An 8,892-nucleotide genomic window follows, 5' to 3' on the forward strand; every position below is an offset into this window, starting at 1 on the left:
AAACCCCACTCTTCTCTTTCCACCCCTCACCTTCGGGGTGTATCATAAATGCAGACTCAAGGAACGTGCTAAGAACGTGCTTGAGTATTGCTCCATGAGGCAAGGGCATGAGGGTAGAAGTGGTTTGGGGTTAAGAGCCCTTTGTGGGATAGAACTCATAAAAGGTTTATGACGTTAATGGGATTTTCTAGAGCCTAATCCTGAGTGTTTGAAGACTGGCATTTTTTTTTTAAATAAATGTGTGGTTACTTCTCATACGCCCCCTACTGGAGACCTGGCCTGCAACCCAGGCATGTGCCCTGACTGGGAATTGAACCAGAGACCCTTTGTTTCGAAGGCCAGCACTCAATCCACTGAGCCACACCAGCCAGGGCAGAAGCCTGGCATTTGAAACAGAAGGTGTTCTAAAGGAACTCAGCTGCATTCCAGGACACTGTTGACTGACCATTTTCCTATGCTGTTTAAGAGAAGGGCTTGAGTTTTCCCTCTGGTCTAGGGAGTGGGGCATCTCTGAGAAAGGATATACAATGCTCTTTAGAGCAATAAGTCAGCCAAAATTAGGGTGGTGCTGGTGTGTCTTTGAGGTGAGCTGGAATGGTATCAGGACTTAAAAAGAAAAAGAGTGTGTGTATTCCTCATTAAAATGAGAAATCACATGTTTATTCCACATCTGTACAACTCGGGAGGATCCATTCCTCTCCACAACATTTTCCAAAGTGCTCTTTGACCACTTCTTTCTGAACTGTGCCTGTGAGGAGGGTTGAGCAGCATTGTCCACCTTGCACTGAGGAAGGCACTGGAACAGCGAGACTTTCGTGGCCTATCCTGCTGCTGTCCACTTCGAGTCTCTGGAGAGCCGGGGCTGCCTCGGGGAGGCCCTCAGTGGAGGCAGGAAAAGCTCCCGGCCAAGGAAGGGGCGTCCTGCTTAGCCATGTTCTTGTAAGTTCTGTTTGGGGGCTGCCGAGGAAGAGAGCTGGATGCTTCTAAGTCTTAATCCAAGATCCTTGACCTATAAACTACTTCACCGCTCTGAGCCGAGCTGTGGGAGTGATGGATGGCGGACGTAAATTATTTTTGGCTCCATTGCTCAGCTCAGTCTTGGCAGGGGGCCCTTTAAATTTGAAATGTAAACTGATGTCTACAAAAGATTTAGGAATCTGAGGTCATTTTCTCCCTACGGTTCCCATGTTGGCCCGTTCTGTAGAGGGGTCACTGATGACGTCAGGCATGTGCTCTGTTAAGGGCTCTTGACAACTAAAGGATGTGTATTATAAGGTGAACTAGTAGAGAGGGTCCCTACATGCATTCCATTCACCTCCCACAGACCTATGAAAGCTTGGTCCTCACCACAAAGCCAGGTTCTGGTGCTGCTGCTGGTGACATGGTCTCAAACCAGCAGTTCATATGCCAATGCTTCTGTTATTCTTGTGTCTTGAATGCGCTTTTTCTCTGAATTCTTAGAGTCTCCCTCATCATTAGCTAGAATCCTCACAAGATTGCCATGGACTTGAGGATGGTAAGGCTCCACCCCCATTCCAGCTTTACTGAGGTGTAATTGATCAATACAAACTGTGTAGACTTACAGACAAGCTTTAATAGGAGTAAGGGACGTATGGAACTTTGAGGCAGCGAAATTGGTTTGAACCCCACTATACTGCTTACTTTTTGGCCTTGGGCTAGTGGGTCTTCTTTTTCAGCATCATTTTCTCGGCTGTGAAATCGGGATACTATTGTTACCCCTTGGTTAAAGCTACAAAGCCATGTTAATAGAATCATTCACTAAACAGATGGAAACAGATCAAAGTGTGGTCCAGCGAGAGTTGGCCTATAATAGCCTCAGGTTGGCCCCACTGTTCTTCTGGCACCCAGACCAGCCTCCTTTGTGCTCAGAAGTGTTAACCTTAAAATGTGAGGGGGAGCAGAGATTTGCTCTCTGAAGCTTGGAACTCTACATTTTACTGGACTACACCGCTGGAATTCAAAGGTAGACGCAGTGAGAGAATGAGGCCAGACTGACGTGACCTTTATCCGTGTGTTTTGTCTGGAGCAGGGATTCCTGGTCACCTCCCTTGTCCTGTTCCTCCCGGATGGAACAAGAAGACAAACAGGGTGTGTGTGTAGCCCTGGACTCAGAAGACACAAGGATGGGCTCCGATTTTGAGAACTCTGAGGACAGGGAAGGGGACCCAGAAGAGAGAGAAATGGGTTCTCGTGCACAGGATGTGGACAAGAGAGGCGGCCACCCGGAGCAGAAAATGGGCCCCAACCCACAGGACGAAGCTCCAGGAGAGGACTCCAAGGAGCGGGAACTAGCGCCTGACATCTGCACAGGTGAGGGGGCAGCTGGAGTTTCCAGGGAAGTCACCCCACTTACTTTTCTGGCTCCTCCACAGCTGTTAACCGGGGCAGCATTCTTGTGAGGGAGCTCTCCCGAGGAGACCGTTAAGCGGAACCTGTACCATCTTAAGCCTGAGAAACATTGTTTTCTTCAGTCCAGTGTGAGGTGGGCTGTTCTGGTAAACAGGTGAAGAGGGTGCTCACTGGTGCAGCACCCTACACTACACGGAATACTGCGATAGATCAACACTTGGAACAACACAGGAGGGGACACAGATGGTGTTAGAACCTACCTCACGGGGCTATTGGGAGTTAGGTGAATTGCTGCACGTGAAGGCTTGTGAGGCACAGTGCAGAGCAAAGTATTCAGATGTTTACAGTTACTGTTATCTTGTTTGTGGATAAGCAGACTCGGTGGTGAGAGACCTGCCCAGGTTCATGTGGCCACTTCTGAGTGCCCAACGGCTCTTGCTATTCCTGACCTGGAAACAGTGCATGCTGGGACCCCATCCGTATTCAGTGCTGTCTTCGGGCTTTCCTTATTTATCCTGCTCGGTGCATGCCTCGGGGACAGAAGTGATCTGAAACACCTTATGGCCTGGACTGGGAGGTTATATTTTTCACCCTGTAACTCATCCCGGGCCCCAGCCATGCATACAAGCATGTGCTTTTTCATATCTAGTGCCTTTCTGGGAGGTCATCTGCTTGGGCATAAGCAGCCAGAGATAGGTGTGTGTGCTGGATCGGCCTCTTAAGCTGGGCTCACTAGCTCTAGGCCCCGTGCTCACTTCCCCTTTCCCCCTACATAGTGAAGCCCTTAAGTTGGGGCTGTGTTTGGTGTGTTGTTCAACCTTAAGCTGTTCCAGAATGACCAGTCACAGATGTAAAAATCAGGTCAGGGCCTGGGTAGGCCTGGGTAGGCCAGGTGGTCTTTTCTTGTGGTTGACTTGGAGTGGTCTTACCTTTTGAGGCCAGGCCCCTGGAAGGCATGAGTCACTCTTACAGTATGCAAAGCTCTCCCGAGATCCCACCTGGCCCGGACTTGACCACTTCAAGCAGACTGTCAGGCCTTCAGATGTCTCTAATGCATGAAGCCTTGGGGACAGTGGATGCGGCTGGGGCCCAGGGAGCAGGTGCTTGACCTTTCCCCGGGTTTCAGAGCATACTTTCCTTTAAGTCTTTCTTCCCCAGGAGGCACCAGGTCTCAGGGATCTTGGAGAGTGAGGTTGAGAGTATCCCTGGGGGAGGGGATTAATTACATCGTGGCCCACACTCTTCTCGGGTTTACTTTTTGACCTCCAGGTATAGTCACCCACATTGTCACCTTTTGCTGTTGCAGAGAGGATGCTGAGTGAGGAAGAAGGGGTTGATTTCCGCGAGGAAAAGAATGACCAGGCTGGTGTAGATGAGGTGGCCGTGTTCCCCAGACTGTCTGTGTCCGAGAGCATGTCCCAGAGTCCCCTGGAAGAGGTGGAGGAGAGCGCCTTCGAGAACCGGCTGGAGGAGGAGGAGGAGCAGCCACCCCGGCCGGTGCTTCCCTGGAGGCGGCACCTCTCCCTGGGCAGTCGGCACCGAGGTGACAAGCCGGCCCACCGCCGCTTCCGACGTCTCCACCACCCTATGGCAGTGGACCTCGGGGAGCTGGACAGCCTGATGGCCAGCATCATGGATTCGCCCACCATCTGCCCCGACTGTGGAGAGAGCTTCAGCCCGGGTGCCGCCTTCCTGCAGCACCAGCGCATCCACCGCCTTGCAGAGGCAGCTGCGGCAGCCAGCCTGGAACCCTTCGGCCTGGGGGGCGAGTGCAGCGCAGTGGTGGGCGTGGCCGGGAGCTTCGGGGCGGGGCCTGCGCTGGCCCGGCCCCCGCGCGAGAAGCCGTTCCGCTGCGGAGAGTGCGGGAAGGGCTTCAGCCGCAACACCTACTTGACCAACCACTTGCGCCTGCACACCGGGGAGCGGCCCAACCTGTGTGCCGACTGTGGCAAGAGCTTCAGCTGGCGTGCGGACCTGCTCAAGCACCGGCGGCTGCACACGGGCGAGAAGCCCTATCCGTGCCCCGAGTGCGGCGAGGCCTTCAGCCTCAGCTCGCACCTGCTGAGCCACCGGCGCGCACACGCGGCGGCGAGCGGTGCGGGACCCGCTGCGCTGCGGCCATTCGCCTGTGGCGAGTGCGGCAAGGGCTTCGTGCGCCGCTCGCACCTGGCTAACCACCAGCGCATCCACACCGGTGAGAAGCCGCACGGCTGCGGCGAGTGTGGCAAGCGCTTTAGCTGGCGCTCGGACCTGGTGAAGCACCAGCGCGTGCACACGGGCGAGAAGCCCTACATGTGTTCCGAGTGCGGCGAGACCTTTAGCGTCAGCTCGCACCTCTTCACGCACAAGCGCACGCACTCAGGCGAGCGGCCCTACGTGTGCCGCGAGTGTGGCAAGGGCTTCGGCCGCAACTCGCACCTGGTCAACCACCTGCGGGTGCACACTGGCGAGAAGCCCTTTCGCTGCGGTCAGTGCGAGAAGCGCTTCAGTGACTTCTCCACGCTGACGCAGCACCAGCGCACGCACACGGGCGAGAAACCGTACACGTGCATTGAGTGCGGCAAGAGCTTCATCCAGAGCTCGCACCTGATCCGCCACCGCCGCATCCACACTGGCAACAAGCCGCACAAGTGCGCGGGATGTGGCAAGGGCTTCCGCTACAAAACGCACCTCGCACAGCACCAGAAGCTTCACCTGTGCTAGGGCTGGGCCTGAGGGAGGCTGACCTCCTGGGAGCATTTGGGGCCCAGATGTCCTGGGGACAGACCCTATAGAAAGAAATGGGAAGGGGCGGGATGGACAATCCGAGAGTGACTGGGGACCTTTTGGTGTTAGGGGGTCCTGAAAGGGAGGGTAGATTAAGATGTGTTCTTTGGGGTGTTATATTTTTGCCTGCTTCCTCCCCAACGAAGAAGTGTTTGGGAGATGTGTTTGAGCATGCTGACCTCTCAAACACTGTGTAGGAGCAGAGTGGGCACTTTGAGTACATTGAACAGGGGAGTTAGGTGGTAGGGGAGGGAACAGGATGGCAGGAGTAGAGTGGGTTGGGCTGTGATGGCCTGCGGGAATCAGGAAAGGGCATGGTTGGAGTGAGGGTTACAGGGTAAAATAAAAAGCCAGTGTGGATAATTCTACCCTGATCCCGCCAGGTGCTCAGCCACCGTTTGCCCTGTCCTCCCCGCTCACCCGCCCCCCCCCCCAACATCAGCTGTAGTCCTACGAAAAGGAGAGGAACCTAGCCAGTCCTGTAAGGTATGCTCTTCCTTTCTCTGAGCCACAGTTAGCTGCTATTTTGAGGTGTCCAGGGGATACTGGGCAGAAAAGCTACACACCCTCATTTCAAAGGTAAAACTCAGAGATTCATTCATAACTGGTTGTCAGATCTAGGATCCCCTGGTCCCGCCCCTGGTTCGTTGCTACTTCCTTTGGAATGTTCTAGCTTCATGCTGGGGCAAGGTGGTCAGTGTGGGTGACCAGACCCTGGACCCCAGTGTCAGTTGTCTGCCCGGCTCCATGTTTCCTACAGGTCTCACTTGTGATCTTCTATGTGCAGGGAAATGGAACAATCCCAGCTCTGTGTGACTTTCCCTTTCCCAGGTCAGCTGGACGCTCATTGCAAGTGAACCTTTGACCGTCAACAGCCGACCCAGTGACCTGCTACAAAGGTCAGCCAGCTCAAGAGTTTTGCTGGCCTTATGTGAGAAACACAGGAAAGCGAAATTCACATGCTGGGGTACAAGTCTCCTTTGTCTCATTTGCCTTCGTGTTGTATCTTGCACCCCTCCTCCTCCATAGTGATGGGGGAAATCATGGAAGCCCCACCTCCACCCCTATTAATTTGGGCTCTGGTCTGAGTAGAAACTTGTTTTTCCTATACAGGGAGGCACAGTAGAAAGCTCCAGGCTTTATACAAGAAGGGCACAAGCAGGGAGAGGTGTAAATGCAAAATTGCCAAATAGCACAAGCAATGAATGTTTTCTGGTTCTGGAAATGCCAAACTAGCACTTTTATATTTGTAAAGTGCTTTATGCTTTTTAACAACTGTTAGTTGTTTCTCACATCTTCGTGAGGTAGATCAGTATTATGACCCTTGTTTTAGGGAAGGCCTGAGGACAGGAGTGCTGAATGCTGTTCTGAGGAGAGGCTGCAGCGGCGTGGGTAGGTGTGGTCTGACCCTTTGTGCTCTCCAGCTCAGCTGCTAGGATGACTTACCTGTTATGATCTATATAATAAACCAAGGACACTGAAAATTCATATGCTCGATGGAAATTTTAAGGCTAGTCTAGAAGGGCCAAAGATGTCCTTGTTGACAGAGCTGGTCTTTGTCACATAATTAGGGTGTCCTAGGTATGTTACATTTCTATTAGGAGGCTGTAGTTAGATGACTCTTGTATAGATTTCAGTTACCTGTGCTGAAATCCCTTGCCTAGGCTAGCCTTTAGACGTTAGAGTTGTGGAAAGCAGCCTTGTTTCATTCACTGGGGATTGTTACTCTGTGCTTTTCACGGAAGCATCTTCATGAACTGTTGGGCACGTGTGAAAAGAAAAAAGACAACTGCAAGGTTGTTTTTACAATTTAGCAAATTTTATGGGGATGCCAGTAATTTATACTTGATCAGTTGTAGTCTAGCAAAGGACCTCTTTGGGGGCTGTAGGAAAGCATGTTTTTGTCAGTATAAAAACACTTTTAAAAATCCTGAAAATTACGGGCTTGTATAATGCTTGTTAATCTTGCTCTCTTAATCAGACTATTGTTATTTGGAAATGCAAATAGATTTTCAAAATAGAGGTAGCTTTGGAAGACACTAATTTTTTTAAAATGTTCTTTTCGTTGAGAGTGATATGAGCAAAGCAAGTGTCCATTCTTTATTCTGAATGTTATGGTCTGAATACGAAGTGTATGAGACTCACATGAAAATAATATAGCCCTTTTGTAGGTAATCTTATTCCTTTGGGTTTTTTCCCCATGCACATCTACCTCTTCCACCGTTTTAAATTCTCGCAAGTCTGTGCCTATGAAATGTCATTGGACTTTTGATTCATCATGGGTTGCCCATCCACTTGATGGATTAGTTGGCCTTTTGCTGCCATGGTTCGACTAATGCACAGTCTCGTCTGCATCAAATGCATTACATATTAGCAGCTTTTGAGAAAGGGTTCAACAGGGAGAGGAGACTGAAGTAATGGAAAGTAATTTAGAGGTGGTTGATGTCTTTGGAGTTCATTGACCTCTCTGGTTCTTCCTGTTACAATGGATCAGGGTCAGCTTCTACTTCAGTGTCCCCTCCGTGAGCAAACCCCTTCTTGGAAGGAGACAGACCAACCAGCCACACCCACTCTTACGGTGCATCTAAACTGTGATTCCATTTTTCTCACAATTCTTCAGGGAACATATCTGTGTTTCTTGTATTTAGTTTTAGGATATTATTTCTCAAGCAAACCCTGTTAACTGTGGTTCACCCTTACAAACGTTTGTCTGAAGACTCCTACCAACTCACTAATGAAGGTGGAGATAAGTGTATCATTTGTTTCCTGGGAGTTTGGTCAAGTGCAGGCTGCCCTTTCCTGAGCAAAATCTGGAGCAGATTAAATAGGTTAAGTGGCTTGCTTAAGTCTTGAGCTCCCGGTGGGGAGGAGAAGATGACAGGTTAACCCCTTGAGCCATCTCTCTTCGAGATCAAGAGGCTGTACATATGTGAAGAGGTACAAATTAGGGACCTGTGTTCATAGACAATCTGCACTGTCCGAAATTTGTGCACATTTCCTTTCACTATAATGTTATTTTACAGCTGTTAAAATAGTGAATAATTTAATGACCCTGAAAGTAACAGGTTTTGTGTGTGTGTGCTTGTGTATGTGAGATTCGCCTTGTTTTCAGGTTGTTTTATTTAATGATGGTTCCCTGGACAGCATTCTGGTGTTCAAGCAAACCAATATGGAATATTTGTCATTAAATCCTTATCCATCTTTTACCATGTCATTTCTTATTTATTTGTCACCTGTTAAATGTCAGTTCAGTCTATTGAAGCTGTGTTCACAAAAGCAAATATATATTCAAAATACAGATAGTGTGTCCTGGCTGGTGTGGCTCAGTAGATTGAGTGCCAGCCTGAGAACCAAAGGGTCATTGGTTTGATTCCCAGTCGGGGCACATGCCTAGGCTGTAGGCCAGGTGCCCAGTAGGGGGTGCGCAAGAAGCAGCCACACATCGATATTTCTTTCTCTCTCTCTTTCTCCCTCCATTCCCCTTTGTCAAAAAATAAATAAAATCTTTAAAAATACACACACACACAGACAGATAGATAGTGTCTGTTAGAACAGGGGTCAGCAAAGCACCAAATCCAGCCTGCCTCTTTTTGTCAATTAAAATTTTATTGTGAGACAGACCCATGCAGCTTTGCTTATGTATTGTCTGCGGCTGCTTTTGGACCCCAATGGCAGGGATGAGTAGTTGGGATGGGGGGGGTCTGTGGCCCAGAATCCTTATGATCTGGTTCTTTACAGAGAAAGTTGCTGACTCCT

At 50.2% G+C, this 8,892-nt stretch overlaps 1 protein-coding gene across 1 annotated transcript in view; it reads left to right on the forward strand.

Annotated features, from left to right (window-relative positions):
• The window catches only part of ZNF697 (zinc finger protein 697), a 28,516-nt gene extending 19,916 nt beyond the window's left edge, over nt 1-8,600 (forward strand). The window contains exons 2-3 of the mRNA XM_037135122.2: nt 2,051-2,331; nt 3,677-8,600. Coding sequence (XP_036991017.2) covers nt 2,088-2,331; nt 3,677-5,073 — 1,641 coding nt within the window. The 5' untranslated portion in view covers nt 2,051-2,087 and the 3' untranslated portion in view covers nt 5,074-8,600. The remainder of the gene's footprint in view (nt 1-2,050; nt 2,332-3,676) is intronic.
• The last annotated feature ends 292 nt before the right edge of the window (nt 8,601-8,892 follow it).

Source organism: Artibeus jamaicensis, unplaced genomic scaffold, assembly GCF_021234435.1.
Source record: "Artibeus jamaicensis isolate MK-2021 breed Jamaican fruit bat unplaced genomic scaffold, CSHL_Jam_final scaffold_1689, whole genome shotgun sequence".
In the NCBI taxonomy this organism is placed as follows: domain Eukaryota; kingdom Metazoa; phylum Chordata; class Mammalia; order Chiroptera; family Phyllostomidae; genus Artibeus; species Artibeus jamaicensis.